This window comes from Necator americanus, chromosome III (genome assembly GCF_031761385.1).
Source record: "Necator americanus strain Aroian chromosome III, whole genome shotgun sequence".
Taxonomy (NCBI): domain Eukaryota; kingdom Metazoa; phylum Nematoda; class Chromadorea; order Rhabditida; family Ancylostomatidae; genus Necator; species Necator americanus.
This window is the reverse complement of record NC_087373.1, coordinates 26,204,732-26,225,124: the sequence shown is the minus strand read 5'-3', so window position 1 is coordinate 26,225,124 and position 20,393 is coordinate 26,204,732. Positions and strand designations below refer to the sequence as shown.

Genomic DNA, 20,393 nt, shown 5'->3' with positions numbered 1-20,393 from the left:
GTACTACATGATGTATTTTAGGCATTCACTCCCAGTTAGCCTTTTTAGAGAATATGGTGAAGTCAAACCGCTAGTAGTTACAGCTCTATCGTCCTTTTTCTCGAAGTGCACCTGGCCTCCATATCACCAAATTTGTGTGGCAATGACGATTTGAGAAGGACATCGATTTCGCGCAGCTTTTTGCTTCCGTACAGTATAGACTGCATTTTCATTCATAAACAGCCGTGGTTCTGAATCGAAGTCGTAAGTATGGGCGCATCCTACAGGTTGCATCTTCTATGATGCTTCTCACCGCAAATGAGATGTTTAGGTCTTAGGGCTCCGACTAATGCAGTTACATAGTTCCAGAGATAAGAGCACGGTTGATTGGCATCCCGCCCACACTTTATCCCAAACTGCAGAATCCGCGGTCATCCCCATCTTCTCTAATAACACATCTTGCCCACGAGGTTGTTTAAAACATCCGAAGGTGACACATCGATCCCAGAGCACTTGTAATCGATTAGAGCGCGGAAACTTTCTGCATGGAGATTTAGGTGTTGATTGTATTCATTCCAAATTCCCTAGCACCGCTCGCAAATCTGGGCTGAAAAATATCTCTTTTTCTTTGATGCAGTTTCGCTTTTGCCGTGAGTATTTCAATTTGATTTTGCGGTATACATTCCGCAATATTTAGGCGTTGTTTTCTTACTCATTTGGTTTGTAACTCACTTGAACTTTCAGAGAGATAGCAGGATCAACCAATAGGGGATATGGCTATTCTTTCAACACTTCAGTCCAGAAAGTCACTACCTCTGGATGAAAAATGGCTCCTCGTTCCAGCTTTCCTCAAGGTTTTCCTGATCATTTGGTAGTCTTCGCTTTTCTTGGTGTAACTCTATTTCTTTTTATAGGTACGAGGTCTCGTTAAACAACACATAGTGAGCTTCGATTATTTTGTAAATCAAGAAATAAAAACCATAATGCTAGCTAATCAGAAGATCACCAGTGATGCAAACCCCAATTTTTATCTGAAGTAAGTTGTGTACCTTACTTTGTTATTAATTCACTTCTATTTTTCCAAGAGGAGTCCTAACAGAGACGGAATTCGAATCTTTTAGATATCTAGACATCAGAGTTGGAAAGCCATCTAGTGAGGAAGGTCTTAATCAGGTGAAATATTACTCATATTGGTGTTTTTTTGGCTGTTCACATTCTTATCATTTCAGATCCACGACAAAATCACTCCACAAGAGTGCCGACTAAGGGATATGACGTATGCAGCTCCAATTAACGTTGACGTCGAGTATACCCGTGGTAACCAGAGAGTTATCAAACGTGATCTGACTATTGGACGACTGCCTATCATGTTGAGATCAAGCAAATGCATATTGAAAGATCTCGTATGTTGCTTTTTGAAAAAGGAATTATTGCAGTGGCTAGCCCAAACATCCGTTTGCAGGCAGAGGAAGAGCTTGCCCGTGTACAAGAGTGCCCTTATGACCCAGGAGGTTATTTCATAGTTAAGGGGTCTGAAAAGGTAATTCTGATACAGGAACAGCTTTCGAAGAACAGAATTATGATTGGAAGAAATTCGAACAAAGATCTTCAGTGTGAGGTAATGGATGTATTGTCTTCCTAGCTCTCCATATTTTATAACTATGAATTGCGTTTATGGAATACGCCATAAACGTTACTATAGAAAAGCTTATAGCAACGAAATGTTAATTGTCAAATGAAGAATGAGTGGCTGTTATACGTTGTCATAGCACTGGGTTTTTATTTTTATTGGACAGAGGTAATGCATCCGCTTCGAACCTGGGGACTGGTGCTCCGCCTGATGCACCAGCTGGTGACATAGTTCCGTTGCGCTAGCAGGCTTCACAGAGCAGCATGCCCAACTTCACCACGGACGCGTCGCGTCAACTCGCTTGTACATGTTCTACACACTGTGTAGCACCCGCCACTGTAGCCGGTGATGATGCATATGAAGGACATCCTCATACCTATCTTTAATTTTGAGTTAAAGGATAAAGGATAAAGTTTCTGGCGTTAATCAATCCGCTTGGGATGCGCCCCCACGTTCACTTCAATTCAGAATCGTTTGAGGTTTACGAACGTGTATCTGGCCTATACAATGACTTGCGGTGGCTAGCCGATGTGTCAAGTCAGTGCTTTTATCCTCCTAAACAAGTCTGGTACCAATTTATCGACCCCTGAGCGATGAAAGACTTGGTGAGCACTAGGGCGGATTCGAACCTCCGATCGATCGCACAGGAAGCGGAACCTCTAACCGCTACACCAAACCCGCCCCAATTTTGAGTTAGCTTCATAAAAATGATAATTAACGGATAGGAATTCGTATCATTTGTTAAAATGTCTTATTTGTATTTTTCTAACAAGATAACATCTTAGCGTGGATACTATTCAGGTATTGTCATCAACGGCTGAAAAGAAGAGCAAAACCTATGTCATCGCCCGGAGGAATAGATACTGGTTACGCCACAATCAGCTTACTGATGACATTCCGGTAGCTATAGTTTTCAAGGTAGGTATGAACTTAATGAAAATCTATTCCATTTACTCATTGTCTTCTCAGGCCATGGGAGTAGAGTCCGACTACAATATAATCAGCGCAGTTGGTTTAGAAGAGAAGTGAGTTATTCTACTTTCTTACAATCTTTGTTTCCATCTTCACGTAACCATGTTTCCTACTTGTGAGCTTCTTACCTTACGTAGGATCATTTATCATTTCTAGCATTAATATCTCAGAAAGACATCGTCTTATATCAAAATAGGTATGTCACTGCATTTGCTGCATCTCTCGATGAATGTTCCACAAACAATATCTTCACCCAACAGCAAGCGATAAACTACATAACAACAAAGGTATGCCAGCGATAGTTCATTTTATAGTTCTACAGATTGCCTTCTCAGCTACTTTTCATTTCTTCCAATTGCATCCTTGAAGTTATTTTAATACAGGTCAAAGCTCGCAAATACGGGGGTCCTTACGGAGCTGCGGCGTCGAATATACCTGTCCCAAAGGAGCACGAAGCAGTTGACTTCTTATCGACGTCAGCCTTTTTGCATTAAACTATAACACTATACTTTCTTTTCCAAACGATTTCATTCCTTATACTTGGACTTTCAGTTCCATGATTTGTCATATCCCTTGCCACGATGGTAATTTTAAAATGAAGGCAATATTTCTGGGCTTGATGACAAGAAGGTCTGCTTTCACACCTTTTTCTTAGTTGTACTCTTATGTTTTGAAACATGAAACTGTTGCAGGTTGATTCAAGCTGAATTGGGCGAGTGTGACTTAGACGATCGTGATTTTTACGGCAATAAAAGACTTGAACTAGCTGGATCCTTACTATCCCTCTTATTCGAGGATGTGTTCAAACGGTTCAACAGCGAGCTAAAGAGAGTGGCAGACAACTCACTGGGTAAAACTCTGGCGGCTCCGCTTGATATTGTAAAACATATGCGTCAAGTTCGTTTTCTCTGTTTTAAGGATTGTGACAGTTACAAATATGAAGCCATTAAGGAGGTGATTTGTTTATTCCTAGGATCTGATAACACATGCTATATCCAATGCTCTATCGACCGGTAATTGGATAATTAAAAGATTTCGAATGGAGCGACATGGTGTAACTCAGGTAATATAGGGTATTTTTTACACATCTTTTCTTCTTATTTCTATCCTTTCTTATCTTTTTGTTAATCGAAAGATAAGTAGTTGAGACGGCTTCGGATTTGTCGGTTTATGAGTGCTTTTTAGCGTTTTTCTTATCATGGTTTTTTTCAAATCTAAGTGGACCACTATAATTGTCCTTTGTGAGAAATGCTCGATTAATATTTGTTCACTGCAGGTTCTCAGTCGGTTGTCATACATCTCCGCTCTGGGAATGATGACAAGGATAAATTCTACATTCGAAAAGACACGCAAGGTAATAATTTTATGTCATGATGGCCGGCCCATGAGAAGACTGCTAGATTGATGAAAGTGGTTTTTACCATGTAAAAGACATTCCAAACTAGTATTCAGGGCGGATGTAGCGCAGTCAGTAGGAAGTTCCGCTATCTACACAGTCGATCACTCAGTGGCGCTCTTATTTCTCGACTTTCTAACTAACTTTTTCCTCTTATTAACTTTACTTTACATGTCATAGATCCTCTAAGACTAATGCCTAAGGCTTAGGGCCCCATTGATTTAATTATTCTCTTCGAGAAATAAGGGCGCCACCGAATGTATCTCCCCTGACTTCATTTTATCCGCCTTTCATTCCTCCGGCGTCCATAAATTGGTGCCAGACTTGTTTAGGAGGATAGAAACACTGACTTCACATGCCTCCTATATCATAGCATTGATGAAATGAGAGCTCGTGAGATGGATTTCAGTGCTCATAGGGGTGTAATGGGCTTTATAAGAAAATCTGACATCTAATCTTCTTCATGCGTTTTGTACTTCGTGTATTCTCGGGATATAATGAGTCGTTTTGTTCGAAAAGCTAATACCTCGACTAGCCTGGTGTTCCTCGTACCTCTACTCCATGGATTTTGGGTGGTTTTTCGAATTTTTGTCGTGGTACTTGTGCTGCGGTACTTCTCAAACCCTATTTAGAGGCAAGAATCAGATTTTAAAGAGAGTGTTCGAGAAAATATATCGCTATTGCTGCCCTTAAAATCTATTTCTCCTGAATGAGAAATGATAGAGAAAATTTTCTTGGTAATAAATGACATTGGAACAAATAGTAGGTTGAGAGGATAAAATGTGTTAACGTCAATATGGTCGGGTCAAAACGACGTGAAGCATGTTACTGTTGCGTAAGCGGTTGCGCTAGAAGCGGCGCGGTGGAAATAGCGGTTAGAATCGAGGTGGGACCATCGCGAACTGCAGCAACGAAAGTTGGTAGCGGGATCCTCACTCGATTCTAACCGCTGCGCTCCACCGCACCGCTTCGAGCACAGCCGCTTACGCAAATGCACCGTTCTTCATGGCTTTGATTGTACGATAACAACGCTAAATTCTTCCTTGTATCTCTGGATCTTGATAATTTGGTGAATTTGTAACAAAAAAAAACCACTAATTGTGCGCATCAGCGAATCAATGAAGTCAGGAAACGAGAAAAACGATTAATGTGTCATATAGTGATCGCGTAAAATTGCATGTTGGTGCATCTGTTTGTATTTTTAAGAGGAACTCCTCAGTATTAAAAGAGTTTCGTGAGCCCCTATGTTATGTTAGTTTGATAGTCACTTTTTTTAGCGACGAGTTGGGCTAAAAAGCAATTGCCTCAGAACCTTCCACAATTTTCCTCAAGAAATCCTTACAGTATTTTTCTAGGTGTCAGGGCCGCGATCTCTTCAGCCCTCTCAGTGGGGGATGTTGTGTCCGAGCGATACTCCTGAAGGAGAAGCATGTGGTTTAGTCAAGAATTTAGCTCTCATTTCGCATATCACCACTGACTCCGATGAAAGGGCAAGTCTTCTCAGTGATATTTATGCGATTTCCCATGGAGTTACCTTTTTCTTGCTTCAAATATGTGGTATGTTATAGCCAGTGTTGCGTTTGCTTTTCAACTCTGGTGTTGAGGATCTGCAGAATATGCATTTCTCACACATCAACAATCCGTATGTTTTACCCTAATGATGTTTCCTAATGATTAAGTGCACCACCTAAGGAATTCTTCCAGTAATTATCACCAAGTGTTCCTTAATGGTCTTCTTGTCGGAACTACGTTAGACCCGGCTCGTGTTGTACGTGCAGTGCGGACAGTGAGAAGGTAAAGCATTGGCAGTGTTTGGTGACAGAGTGAACTCATCTTTGTTTTGTTGTTGTTTCTCATAAGTTTTCTAAACTTATTAGAGCTAATGTCACTAGCAAGACGGTTTTTTTTTTGTTGGATAAAACTGCAAGTAATATGTGGATTCATCTTTTTCTGGAGTAGTGGAAACAACGACTTTTTTTCAGAAGTGGCTTGTTGTCTGAGTTTGTGTCTGTTTCGCGATCTCTTCCTCTACGTGCTGTGTACATAGCGAGTGACGGGGGTCGGCTGTGTCGTCCTTATCTTATAGTTGAAGATGGCAAAATACTTCTGCAACCTCACCATATACAGGTATAAAGATGTGATAATTCTACTACAAAAATGCTCGATACTTGTGTATACAACTTCTACAAGAATACTGTTGCTAGAGCAAGGAATTAGAGAGGATGTAAAGTGATAAATTTTGATGTAAAGTGAATGAAAGGTGACTGATCCGAGGTAAAAGATGGCGGACCTGTTAGCTATTTTCCAAAAATCCTTGTATGTAGTGTAGGACGAAGCGGAGTCAGCGTTCTATCTGCTGTGATCTACTATAGAGTAGAAAAACCAACATTTCTCTTCTCCGTTGTCAATATTAACCTCATGCGATCGCATCCTTTCGCAACAGGATTGTGGTCCGATCCCTTACCTGGTACCTACCTAGACATGCCGTAGTCTACAGCAGCAGCGATATGTGACTTAAATGCTTACAAGAAGAGAATAGGTTACACTGATTTTTGGAGCACTGTGAACTACGTATTGGTAGAGATTGTAACGCAGCATTGCTTGTGTCTTGAATGTTTTCATTCCTAAAACAGAAAATCAACTCATCCCACTCTAGATAAGTACATATGGGGAACGCTCTAAAAGTTTAAAAGCGCGCAGATTGATCGAAACATTACTACTCTTATGTAATTTTCTCACGCTTTCAAAAGACGTTTTTCTATGACGTTTTATATGATTACATGATGTTCATACCATCTTGCTCTGATTTTACTGAGGACGAGTCTAAAATCCATGCCATTACTCTATCAATAAGAAAGTATGACTGTTTAATAGTGCGACTTGTTGCAGGAACTCAAAGAGGGTCAACGCATATTTGAAGATTTCGTTGATGACGGACTCATAGAGTACTTGGATGTGAATGAAATGAATGACGCGAATATCGCTGTTTACGAGACCGATGTGAATGCAAAAACCACTCATCTGGAGGTAAATGGAAACCATCATTTTGCTTTTTGACAAGCTCATCAGTCATCTCTCGGAAAATTTAAAAATACAGATCGAGCCCTTTACGTTGTTGGGTGTTTGTGCGGGTCTCATTCCATATCCTCATCATAACCAATCACCTAGGAACACCTATCAGTGTGCTATGGGCAAACAGGGTAGGATTTTTTAAAGTAATGATTGTCTTATAGCTGCTCTGGTAAAATTCATATTTTTATTTTTAGCTATGGGAACTATTGGCTACAATCAGCAAAAACGTATAGATTCGATTATGTATCTACTTTGTTATCCGCAACGACCTCTGGTCAAATCTAAGGTTGAAGTTCTCCCTATCCAGCCTTCCATCACTTTACTTCCCTGCAATCTGACGTATTGTGCTACATGTTGCTTGTCTTTCCAGACTATTGAATTAATCAACTTTGAAAAATTACCGGCTGGCGCTAATGGCATCATAGCTGTGATGTCGTATAGTGGTTATGATATTGAAGATGCGCTTGTCCTTAACAAGGCTTCCCTAGATAGAGGTACTTCTTACCACTTTTTGCTTGGCGTTGTTACTGTCCTTTGGAATAGCAAAAGCTTCAGTTGTCCTTTAATTTCCAGGATATGGAAGATGTCTCGTTTACAAACATGCAAAGGGAACTGCGAGGAAGTACCCCAATCAGACATATGATAGACTGATGGGACCATCGCTCGATCCAATTACAAGAAAGCCAATTTATAAACACAGGGTAGGCAAAGCTGCTCTTTCAGAAAGAGAGATCAGTAGGATTAGGACGTTGTTGCTACATCGTAGTATGTCTAGGTTCTGGACCAAGAAGGCATAGTTTTTGCTGGTGCACGGATATATTCGAAGCAGACTATGATCAATAAGCATATGCCAGTTGTATCTCAAGAAACCTCTTCACCTACGGCCCAAGGTAAGCTCAGAATAAGGAACTGTTGGGCATGATATAATGAATTGATACAAATTTATTTATTTTAATGTCATTACGGTTTTGTCCTGTTTCTATTGAAATCCCTGGGTGGAGAATTTCAAGTCCGACATGTGAATACGTCGGAAATGAATAACTAACATGCTTCTAAGCTTAATCTTATCGCTAGTGCTCTTCTACGTACCTTTTAATAACGCACACTACTGGACATCTATTCCTATGCAATTCGTTCCGCTCCTTTGTGCAAACTATTGTTATCCAGTTCTATGTTTTTGATCTTAGAGCATTCATACCTTGGAGAATTAGACGGCGAACATGTTTACGTGAGAATGAAGGTTGATCTCTTGAACAAATAAACACCTAATTTAGGTGGTGTCTCTTTATGCTACGCTAAATTATGTTTTTCTAGTGAAGATTTTGAATAGCGCTTTTTCAGCCACCGTACCAGGTGCCAGGTCCGTTGAATACAAAGATGTCTCCATAACTTACAAGAACTCCCTACCATCATATGCAGAAAGAGTGCTTCTCACTTACAACGATGAGGAGGCTCATCTTGTAAAGGTGCTACTGAGGCAGACGAGGTAAAGGATGTTCGCTGCTTCATCGCCATTGGTTGGAAAGTAGTGCTTTAGACGTCCTGAATTGGGTGATAAATTTTCCTCTCGACATGGCCAAAAAGGCGTATGTGGACTTATTGCGGCCCAAGTATGTCCATTGTAGTGCTGGTGCACCGCCATAAAATCCTACATTGTAATTGCACTTTACAGGAAGATTTACCATTCAATGATCTTGGCATGGTACCGGATATGATTATGAATCCCCACGGCTATCCCTCTCGAATGACTGTTGGGAAACTGATGGAACTACTCAGTAGCAAGAATGCGGTGCTCAGTGGTCGATACCACTACGGAACAGCGTTTGGGGGCGACCAGGTGCGTACTCGCCGACCGATCCATATAAGGATGTTCTTAACTCCAATGACGGTCAATTCCAACTTCCTGCATTACAGGTGGTCGACGTCTGTAGCGAATTGGCATCGCGCGGGTATAACTATTTGGGCAAAGACATGTTGACAAGTGGAATCACAGGTCAACAGTTGTCTGCATATATCTACTTTGGCCCTATATATTATCAGAAGTTGAAACATATGGTGCATGACAAAATGCATGCCAGAGCAAGAGGACCAAGGTGCGGATTCTTGCGTTTTTTCTTCTTTACATTTCCGTACCTGAATGAATATTCAGAATGCTCAGATTTTCAATCGGAATGTTTCATTCTTACAATTTCAAAGAAGAAAGCTATGATCCGACACAACCGTAAAACTTGAACACAGCGCTTCCCGCTTGTAAAACAACCATGCGTAATAAATCGCATTGATGAACCTAACTATATAGAGATATCCGTACTTTTTCGTAGTATTTATATGAAAACATTACAACTTTCTAGAATAGCTAGCTTCCTCTTTCCTGCTTCAGGTAGAAGTATACTGTGAAGTAACTATGGATATTTTTTTCTAAAATTACGTTGAGTTTTGAGGGCTGTGTTGACGCGACAGCCAACAGAAGGTCGTTCCCGAGAGGGAGGACTTCGTTTGGGTGAAATGGAACGAGATTGTCTTATCGCTTACGGTGCATCGATGCTGTTGATGGAACGCCTTATGGTGTCTTCAGATGAATTTAAGGTGAATATTTTGTCATTATGGGTGTTGTGAATCATGAATTCATTGAAGTTCCTGCCTTGTATCTTTATAATTATTATCCGATGCTTCAGGTAGAAGTATGCTCAGAATGTGGCCTCATCGGATATCATGGCTGGTGCCAAAACTGCCGATCCAGCAAATCCTTGGCGAACATAAAGATACCGTACGCGTGCAAATTATTGTTCCAGGAGTTGCAATCGATGAACATTGTACCTAAGCTTGATTTGGCCAGGTATACGTAGTTTGGTTCGGTTTGTTTTAACGCGTGTACAGGCTTTCATAGGCTGTTATTTGGGGAGATGTTTATTTGTTGACATAGTATTTGTCTGTTGTTGTTTCATTGATCGTTCACGTAATGCTCGCTTTGTTGTTGTTCATTACGAGTACTTTTAGGCTTGTTATATTCAAGATTTTGTTATTTTCTTGCTGGAGATTTATGGAGATGTAGGTCCTACTAATGTTTGTTGCTTGCACACTTTCCGTACTTTTCACATCTGTCACTCTGTAATACAAATGTTATTTCGAGCGGATTCTGACAGCTGTAATGTACAGCTCCTAGGGCAGTACAACTACAACGCATCACTCAAAGCGCTTGTCATAAACACTGCATCACCAGATCTCTGGATCCGAAAGGTTACCTGTTGTGAGAAAAAAGAAGTTAAGAAATATTATAAGTAAGATATTGTGGATGATACTCATGTTAGTGGTGCTCACCTGGGAATAATCCATATTTGTCATTAGTTCACCGCCTTATAGGTGCTTCCTAACCGCCTTTACTTTACTATTCTTATCGGGCTACTTTTCTAAAAAGTCCACCAGACAGATCTGCAGACAAAAGATTTTTTTGCACGGTGTAGGATACGAAGGATATCTGAGGATATCCCTTGGCTTGGTGTCGCTAATCATCAGTCTGCTTCTTTTTTTTTAATTTTCATCGCTTGGATCCTGCATGGATGAACATCTGGAGTGGAAATGAAAGTGAATCTATTCGAAATTAGGGTATTAATTTATTTAATTAATTTAGTCCCAACATTACTATACCATTTAAACGTACCAACTTCATAATTCGAATGACGAGATAATAGTAAGCTAATCGTCACATATTGCTAGAAATACCAAATGCAAGAAGCTTGAACCTGCGGAGACCGAACCCTTCACCATTCCCATGGGAAGCAAAGGGTGCAGCATGCACTGCGTCTTGATCTGCGCGTTTGCTTCTCCCAGCGGCAGTCACGCGAACGCATTACTATCCGTGGGCGATTACTGATAAGGCCCTAAACCGCTTCGGTGTTTATTCGATTATGGGCCTCCCCGAAATCTGGAATAGAATGCTCCCGAAGTACATTTTGCAAACGAAGACATGACGTCCCTGTATCTCACAACGCCAATCCCTTTTTACATGCTCCAGGTAATCAATGGCTGCCTGCTAAGCACCAGCTTAGCAACACTTGAGCGGTGTGTCCAAATCTCGAACAAGGATGGAACTGAGGTAGTAATTAACTGCCTATTCTCTCTTTGAACTTTACTACTGTACTTATCCATGAGGGGACGAGTGTAGCGCAATCGGTAGGAAGTTCCACCGCAACTGCACGATCGATTGACGGTTCGAAATCGCCCCAGTGCCGACCAAGCCCTTCATCCCTCTGGTGTCGATAAAGCTTGTCTGGGAGGACAAAAACGCTGACTTGATATATTGGCCGGCTCCCATAAGTGATTGTATAGGATAGACATGCATTCGTAAACCTCAAGCGATTCTGAATTGAAGCGAATGCGGTGGCGCATCCCAAGCGGATTGATTAGACAGATAGAAAGACACCTTATCCATTTTATTTTATCTGCCTCGAAGAGAACATTTTTAAGAATTGATTTTGGCACTCAAGCGTCACTTTACGTTAGCGCTATATGGCCAATTTAGCCAGATTACTGCCATTCCTGATGTAGAAAGTGCAGTTTCCGTTTCCACCGGCATTCGAAAGGGTCCTTACTGTCAATTTAAAGAATATTGAAAATTTGAAAGTTGAACGGTTTGAATGGATGTAAATGTTTGAACGCTGTTCTTGGTTACTTATTGTCTTGGGTAGTACATAAACAAAATTTAATTCTAATTTCTTTGGACATTTTCCAGGCGTCAAAACTTGATTTCTTGTTGTGGATTTGACCCTTGTGGTAAAAGGCTTATTTCAACAGCTAAGAATTTCGAGACTGGAATATAGTGGGCTCCTCAATCCAAAAAAAAATTGTAGGATTTGCGAAGGATAGTAGCCGCTAAGGAGAGTAAACGTTGTATCACCGATGAGCAGTAATATTAATGGATATTTTCCGTGAACGGAGCCGCTGTTCACGGAAAATATCCATTAATATTACTGCTCATCGGTGATACAGTCTTCCAGTGCTTAACGAAGGCGAATCTCTGAATCCCAAGAAACATCAGAAAACGAAAAAACACTACTGTTCGTCATGACAACACCTCTTTCAAGATATCTGTCACGATCTTGGCGCTCAAATCAGACGTTCTGGCGCGAGAAAAATTTATATTTTATATCACGACCAAAAGTGCAATCATGAATCGTAAGTAAGAATACATTACCAACGAGCTGGCGAGAGAGAGAGTTTTAACCTAACGGGTCAGAGGGCATCGTTATTAGTTGGTATTACGGGCGCAGCTCTAGCAACTGGTGGTACGGTAGCATCATGATTTTATCGCTATCATGGTGAGCGCTATGGTGGCCTGCTTTTCTGACGTTGTCTTTGAAGAATCTGTCTGCTGAGTCACATCTTTTGGGATGACGAGGCTTTCGAGAGAGTAGATTGCACCTGTCTTGGATTCTCCAAGCTCTGAAGAAGGCTTAGATGCCGAAACGTTAGCCAGAATAAAGATAGATAACAATCTTGGTTCCGCTCAGAAGCGGTACACTATTGTTACATCCGGATAGTCCCAGAAGAATTACTATTTGGGAAGAGTGGAGTTCTTCGTAACACGCTACCCGGGTTACTTGATCAATTTAGAAGAATAAAGGAAAAAGATTTCAATTGGCGGTATCGCATGACGTGACTGTTCTCGTTTTCGCCGAGTTGTGGTGCCTTTCAACACATCTGCACACGATCTTCTCGATCTACAGCAAGATCTCAGAGAACTCATCCGCTCCGCTCTCACACAACCTACGGGAGTTGGCGTCTCGCCTCAACCGTCTGTTTATCAACGTCGAACTCGACTGTCTCCGGCAGTGCAGCGTAACGAAACAGAAAGTTGCTGCCGATGACCCCATGTTCCCTTCGCAGCAACGAAAATCACATACGCAAGCCCGAGGTTCTTAATAATTCAGAGATCGCAGGGAGGGGCATACAGTCCAATTTTTCGCAACATTTTTTGTCACAGCAACCAGCATAAGTGAAATATCGTGAGCGCGTCAGCTGATTTCAAAGTGATTGTGATTCTCAGAGATGTTCTCGGTTCAGTCGTTTGCTCGCTAAATACTTTTTGAATGTCGGCAAAAAGTTAATGTGATGAGATAGATCCATGAACTTGGATAAGATCTGACTTCTACACTCTACAATTTATGTGATTCCACGTTTAGCTAATGTGAAATTACGATAAAGATAAAGAAAGGGAAGCGTGCTTGACCTTCCAATGCTATCACATGTGTAATTACCGTAGAGTAAAAAATTCCTTTTTTTGCAGCTCTCAAACTCCGGAGTGTTGGGATAAGTTGTGGGTGATTGTTTAAATTCAGTGGAGTTTTGAACTGTATAACTGGCATTTTCCATTTCCTTTAAATTTGAAATAACTAATAGAAAGTAAGCAGTGTGTGTTATTGTTATAATCGCTATGACCTATCCATTTCTATTAAAATGCAAGAAACTGAAGACTGCTCTGGATCGGCAGTTGTGACTCCCGTCGAACGCATTCAGCGAGTGCTATGCCGTGGATTCTCCGAAAACTACTATTTCTCAAAGCATCCCTGCTACCTGGGCGAACAACGTGTGTATCTGTTTGTCGACACCAGTGAGAGAGTCAGTGGAATCGGGCCCTACACCGCTTGCTGAGGAGAGCCTTGGACCCGTTTTTCTACACCAGCACCAATAAGCAAACTGAATCCACGAGGATTTAAGTCGAATTTCTTGTACTTATCTCAGTTCTGTTATTCTGCAGAATTAAAATTTTTAACTAACAAGAATAGAACAGGGAGAGGATTGAAAGTTTGAAACTCCGCGTTGGTGATATTTAAAGTGCTCTTCTAGATCTCTGAACAATCAAGTTTCCAACATGATCAGCGACACATTTGATAAATCGAGGAATTGCTTGCTCCACGTATTCTCGAGACAGCCCTCAAGTCCCTTCAGTCTCACGTGGTTTTAAAGACAGGTGATTTTTGGAAGGGATAGAGAAGCAGTTTGCATTTTTTTCAAGGAATGTCTGTGGTAGAAATCCTAAAGATTCCTTAATACAGTTCTTAAAGATTTCAATTTGTGTGAAATTCAAAGTTTCATATCTTTTAGTGTGAATAATCAGTGTGAACACTTCAGGAAAAATCAGGCGTCGGTTTCAGGAATAAAATAGCATGTGCAGCATACCATATGCTAAAAGAAATGCGAACAAACTCTACATTTGCTTGGGAACGAGTGCAGTTCAAAGCAACCTGTCCCTCGACGTTGATCTATTCTGATCTGGTAGGCATGAACGAGTCGAACCCTCGGCATGCGCAGATGTTACATCGGCACTCGATTCGAGGGTACGGCAAATATCTTCCACCTCCTCCTCGCTGCTCAACTCTACCGTATCCGCCCCCTGTTTAACGCAGTCTAGAGCCTCGTTCGCTGAACAAACTCTCAACGTTTGCCAGATCTGCGCGTCCGATATCTGTGAGCTCTCTGATCAGCATTACATCCGGACTTGCTCCTCCTCTCGAATAAAAATAGCCGCTCCGGGGCGTAGCGGCAGCGAAGAAATCTCTCGCTGTACACTGCCGCTAGCGGAGTGGGACTCTAGTCGCGTCGTCGTAGCACCTCCCAAACACCCTACACTATGCCGTCTCAAGGTGTGTGTGTGCTTATGACATTTCCGGTACTGTACTGCTTATTGTTACGTCGAGTATTCTTTTAGACCAGCTTAAAGAGATTTTCAACCTCTATGACGAGGAACTTGATGGTAAGATCGATGGTACCCAAATCGGAGACGTCGTTCGAGCTGCCGGACTGAAGCCAACCAACGCTATGGTTGTGAAGGTAATGTGAATTCCTCCATACTTAAATCCCTTTCTGGAATTCCTCGTTTTTTCGACTGACGTTCCCTTTGCATTTTATACTTCTACATGTTTTGAGCTTGTCTTCATTTGCTACTTCCTAGTTCAGGCTTCCGGACAGGAATTCAAGCGTAAGGGTGAGAAGCGCATTACGTTCGAGGAATGGCTGCCGATTTTCGAGCAATTGTCGAAGGAAAAGGCAAGATTTTGTCCTATTCTCTTGATATTTCCAATCTTTTGAATAGAGTATTTTCTTCTTGTTCCCTATTCATAATTATCTACAGTAATACTCTGTGCCCTTCTCTTCCAAATTTCTGATGTAAAGTAAGCAGCCAATGTTATGCTTTCATTCTGGTTTCGATATGCTCTCTGCTCCCTCCACCGTACGCTGCTATCTCCGCATTTTCTCCGAAATCCTCGAATGCACACTTATCCCTCGTTTTCTCGGCGCCGCAAACAAATCTCAAGCCGCCGCCGGATCTTGAGTTCTCTCCAAGAACCACAACCTCCAAGAACCATTCCAGACATTAACAGGGATGAGTTGAAATAAGCAATACGATTGGCGTGAGGATACATTCCCAGAAATTGCCGAGTTGAAATATTCCTCGAATACTTTTACCACTTTTAATTCTACACAGTTCTATGATGGGATTATTAGTGTCGTAAGAACAAATGAGGAAGTCCTCGGGCTAACGGAAGCATTCACAGAGGAGGCTTGGTTGCGCGTGTTGTAATGTATCCGCGCTCATCTTGCGCCTGTTACAGGCCTCGGAATTGATCGAGTACTTACAGATGAACGATATGAACGATCATAGAGTTAATCCCACTCAATCTCACTATGGGTAATAAATAAAACTTATGCCGGAACCTTTTTACCTTCCTGTAAAAATTTCTATAAAACGTGGATAGAAAATTAGCATATTATTCTTAAAATATTACGTTGTAGATGGGAGGCAATGAATTAAGTTGAGATATATACCAAATCAATTCTCATTGTTCGTTTCATCCGATTTTCCATGCTTGGCAGAAAATAACTGCTGAGCAGCGAATTTTTTTTCTGTCTAAGAAATGTAACTCATTTCCGGTGACTTTGTTTGATCTATGGTATTCTAAATTAGATTTTCCACGGTGTTTATTGATATAGATTTGTAAGAAAAACATACTAATTTAGCTTGCAACTCATAAAAAATGTGTGGAGGAATTTGGATTTGGTCTTTGGAAAGAACCGATCTAAGACACTTATAGAAGATTATTTCCTTGATCTATAGGATTTCTACTTTCTACTACTGAAGAATTGTAATATATTTGGAAAAAGTATATTACCTGATCGCGTAAGTGTAAAAGAGGTAATGTAAGTCTCACATTGCAAAGAAAACGAAGAAATATGGTCAAATAAAATATCTGAAATATCTCATGGTCAAGAGTGACTGAATATTTCACACCATACAATCAGTGATCTAGTATATAGAAAACGAGTGCGATTTTTCTTTAACCTTCCTCTAAAGTTCTCATCAAATTCCGGTTTTTCTTCTTTCTTTTTCTTCTACTAATGTTTTAATTTATATACTGTTTGGTACTTGAAATACTGAACCTGCTCCAAGCACCGAGTTGTACGGTGTACACTGTACCCTTGAGCAAGATCCTGTTTTGCAATGTCACCATTTTAACGACCCTTGCCACATTTTCACTCCTCTCTCTTCAGGAACAAGGAACGTACGCTGACTTCGTTGAGGGACTTAAGGTCTTCGACAAGGAAGAGTGCGGCAAAATCCTCGCAGCTGAGCTCAGACATATTCTCCTAGCCTTGGGAGAGCGACTCTCTGCCGACGAGGTTAATTTTTTGAGCTTTCGCTTGAAACGAGCTCTCAATACCATCTGTCATTCAGGTTGACGAGATTCTGAAAGGAGCCGAAGATGCAGAAGGTCTGATTAAATACGAGGGTATGTTTTATTTCCACACGTTTAGTATTTTGATTTGCTGACTTGTTTGCTAGTCAAGATCCCCTCGCCGTTGAAAAATTGCCCAGAAACGATGTTTTGCTTTTTTACAAACAGTTGTTCTGGTGTGCTGAGCAGAACTGATAGCTGTGTTACACTGACTCTGCCACTGAGGGACTTTAGAAAGACATTCCATCAAACACCCTGAACAGTTTCTCACGAGTTCTGAAAAACCGACAGTTTTTCCCAGACACTCCTCACTTCACAACCTTGATCCTCAGCAAAAGAGAGTTATCTTTTATTTCAGATTTCATCAAGAAAGTTCTGGCTGGTCCGTTCCCCGATTCAGACTGAGTACTTCACTGATGTTATGATATGATGTGTTCCTTGTATAAATGCGAAGCAGCTCTCGAGTTCCTAGTTCCTCCGAATCGTGCAGTGCCCGTTGCGGTCATCTCGAGGGACGACGCCGACGGGCCCTTCGGGCTCGGCTCCACCTCTTCCCTTTAGTGACCGTCAGGTCCACTTTTGTCCAAAGGCGTCTTTCGCCCAAACTACCGGCCCCATCATTTCAGTAAGCGTCTAGTGAACATAATCTAGTCAGTCAGTTCCATTGTTTTTAAAGCGACCGGGACAACTTCGTCTCGCTCGCCAGTCCACATCTCGCACATCTGTTCTTCTTTTACTTCGTTCCTTCTTTCTGCTCAACACGCCAGCTGTGTCCTTACAAATTCATTTCGTGAATACGTCGTCACACGTTTTTATAACAAAATTTTTATTATGTATGATCTGCGCCTAATAAAAACAGAAAAGCTCGGTGAGAAATTGTTTTCAGATTGTGAGGAAAACGGTATGAACCCGAGAGTTTTCGAAGGAAGGTTTTTGTAAGCGAACAGTAATTCCTGTCCACACATTTAAAAGTTATTTACCATTCATTATTGATTTGTGGACATCTTTTCTTAGATTCACCACTCCAGATTTATTACTTTAATACGAGAAGATTTACAGACCACTTTTTTGGTTTTAGGGAATTGTTTTCTTTCTCTCCCAATTATAATTTCTGATAAAGTATTGTAAGGTATAATATAGTTATGGTTAGCAGTGTAGTATATATACAAACATATTTGAAAATATAAAAGATTAGGTTTTTTACATATTAATAGACAGGAGAACTAATTTCATTGCTTCAAAAACTTTTCTAGAGAGTTGTATGATAATTTTCTGGCGAAAATATTTTAAAGTTTAACAGCAATGCATTCTTTAATACATTAAGCATCGCATCGAGCGTAAATGGTCTATGTTCCTCGCATTTTTTGTTGGATGGAAGTTTGCTAAGTTTTTGCTGAAGGAAAAAGAAAACACTAAGTGTCGAAGGGTGTATGTATACCAATGTGTACAACCGATGGCTGGTTTTGCTGTTGGAATAGACTATACTGTTTGTCCTATTTACTTTGTGTAATTTTGCGCATTCGCCTGATCAAATCCTACAAAGAATCGATCCACATTGATTTTGTAAAACCGCCGCTTCTTTTTCATCAAAGAAGCTTAACTTCAGATTCTCACTCAACTTGTGAGAATTTTGTGTGGAAGTGAGGAAGGAGCAGACGTTCAAGCCCATGAATCACAGCTTTCACTGAACTCAAACAGGGTGATTTTCAGATTCCATGTATCTTCTGTGTTCTGTCGTTGAGAGGTAAATAGGTGCTTTCAACCAATGCTCATGCTAACAAGTCGTCCCTTCTGGAGTTCCATCTCTTAATACAACGATTTGACCGACCAGCCACCGCTTTGCTCTTACAGGCAGCACAGCACGAAATTGACCATATTGTGATCCCTCATGGACAATATCGGATTCAGGGTGTAAATGAAATGGTGTGAACGAATATGAACATGCTCACGCTCAATTCTCCTTGATAATCCTGAAAAATGGCGTGGGAAACCTTTACGGTACCTTATAGCGCGCCACCCTCGTACATTCCTCCACGATCCATTCCCTGCACCGCATTTAAGGAGGATTATGGAAAATGATCGTAGGTTCTGAGTGCAATTTTATGCTCCTAATCTCTACCCCGAATCCTATGGTTTCAAGATCCCAACATTGCCAGTTTCCTGGTATGCATACTTTGACCAGGTGGAGTTTTGCGATCTCAGTATGAAGGATAAGTGGATACGCATCAATTGTTCAACAAAAAAAGGATATATCTGAATTCCCAAAGGTTAGCGTAAACCATTGTCGTTTAACTAGAATTACAGTTTACAGAAAAACCATTGAAAAATTGTGATTTTGTGAGCGTTTCTCAAGTGAAAGAGCAATGGAAGAAAAGTCTCCCAAAAAAAGTTTTAAAAAATCCAGAGTTCTCAAAAACATAAGTAATAAGTGTTAACTTTGAAAGGTATCAGACAACAAGTAGCTTATTTCAACTTGCTCTCTCAAAAATGTGAAAAATACACATCTCTAATGGATTTGGCTATAGAAAGGACGCATTTTAAGAAGGATATACGCGTATCTTTTATATCCCAGGATCAGACGGATGTGACAGCGTTGAAATCCGAGCAGATATAAACAATCTTAAGTCGGTGCTCAGATGCAAACTTCACTGCACCCTCATTGGGAACCTATCACTGGCATCTACATAAATAGTAAACACCGTATTATCAAACCTTGAAAGAACAATTTAAAAAGCATAACTCATCTGAAGCGCGAAATAAAAAGGGATAATTTAAAAGGAACTATATACGCTCACTTCTACACAAATTCTATTTACCTCTTTTTGACATACCTCTTTCTGTGAATGTGTGGAACAACACGTGGGTATATAGCAGATTTCTATTTCAAGTAATCCTGGTGAGTATTGGATGCTATCACTATCCATCACAATTTATTAGCTAAGAAACTGGAACTTGCTGAACGAAGTCGGAGAGTCGGAATTAAAGGAGAAAAACTCACTAATCCCGTCCAATAATTTATAATCGCATTGTAATCCACATAATGAACTAGGTATGGTCCAGTTGGTAAGAGGACCATGTTGGTGGTTCGAAACCGCCTTAGTGCCAACAAAGCCTCCGCCCCTCCAGGGTCCATAAATTAGATACCAGGCTTTTCCAGTACCAATTTATGGACAAAACACTGACTTTACAGATCGGCTAGCCCTGTACACGGCAAGTCATTGCAGAGCACGTGAGTTCATGATCCTCAAACGGTTCTGAATTTAAGTGAACGCGTTGGCACATCCCAAGCGGATTGATTAAGGTGAAACACTTTACGCTTTACTTTACGTCTCACTCCAACAATAGAAACTCCGCACTGTCTGTGGGTCACAAAGTATCACCCCTCATTGAAACAGTGCTCGAATCAGGAAAATGGAGAAGCATTAGCGTGTGGAATGAGTTCTTTGAAAACCAACATCTACGTAAACTCTTGAATCAAAGGCAACTGCTTACACCAGTCACGTGAAAGGCAGTCAGGTGAAAGATTTTTGGTCTTTGTGTCATTTTCGTTGTTCTGTGGCCCTGGTGCTTTCGTTGCTGGACGACCAGTTCATGTTACAAAAATTGTATTTTA

General features: G+C 40.9%; 2 protein-coding genes across 2 annotated transcripts; both read left to right on the top strand.

Moving 5' to 3' along the window:
* Window positions 1-752: 752 nt before the first annotated feature.
* RB195_010973 (uncharacterized protein) lies at window positions 753-9,895 on the top strand (the record flags this gene model as incomplete). Its single annotated transcript, XM_064192195.1, has 29 exons — window positions 753-833; window positions 894-1,015; window positions 1,101-1,152; window positions 1,209-1,382; window positions 1,442-1,597; window positions 2,411-2,527; window positions 2,579-2,634; window positions 2,778-2,868; window positions 2,965-3,056; window positions 3,134-3,211; window positions 3,274-3,478; window positions 3,555-3,644; window positions 3,858-3,935; window positions 5,333-5,471; window positions 5,550-5,619; window positions 5,682-5,771; window positions 5,960-6,104; window positions 6,867-7,004; window positions 7,075-7,177; window positions 7,244-7,335; window positions 7,420-7,543; window positions 7,623-7,750; window positions 7,825-7,939; window positions 8,391-8,535; window positions 8,587-8,659; window positions 8,722-8,886; window positions 8,964-9,142; window positions 9,491-9,635; window positions 9,725-9,895. 29 exons carry the CDS (start codon window positions 753-755, stop codon window positions 9,893-9,895), a joined length of 3,414 nt encoding a protein of 1,137 aa, XP_064049778.1.
* Window positions 9,896-14,676: 4,781 nt separating this feature from the next.
* Window positions 14,677-17,185, top strand: RB195_010972 (uncharacterized protein; the record flags this gene model as incomplete). The annotated part of the gene is made up of 6 exons (XM_064192194.1): window positions 14,677-14,689; window positions 14,755-14,876; window positions 15,003-15,092; window positions 16,596-16,724; window positions 16,780-16,834; window positions 17,139-17,185. The coding sequence occupies 6 exons, from the start codon at window positions 14,677-14,679 to the stop codon at window positions 17,183-17,185; spliced, it is 456 nt and encodes a 151-aa protein (XP_064049777.1).
* Between the last annotated feature and the right edge of the window lie 3,208 nt (window positions 17,186-20,393).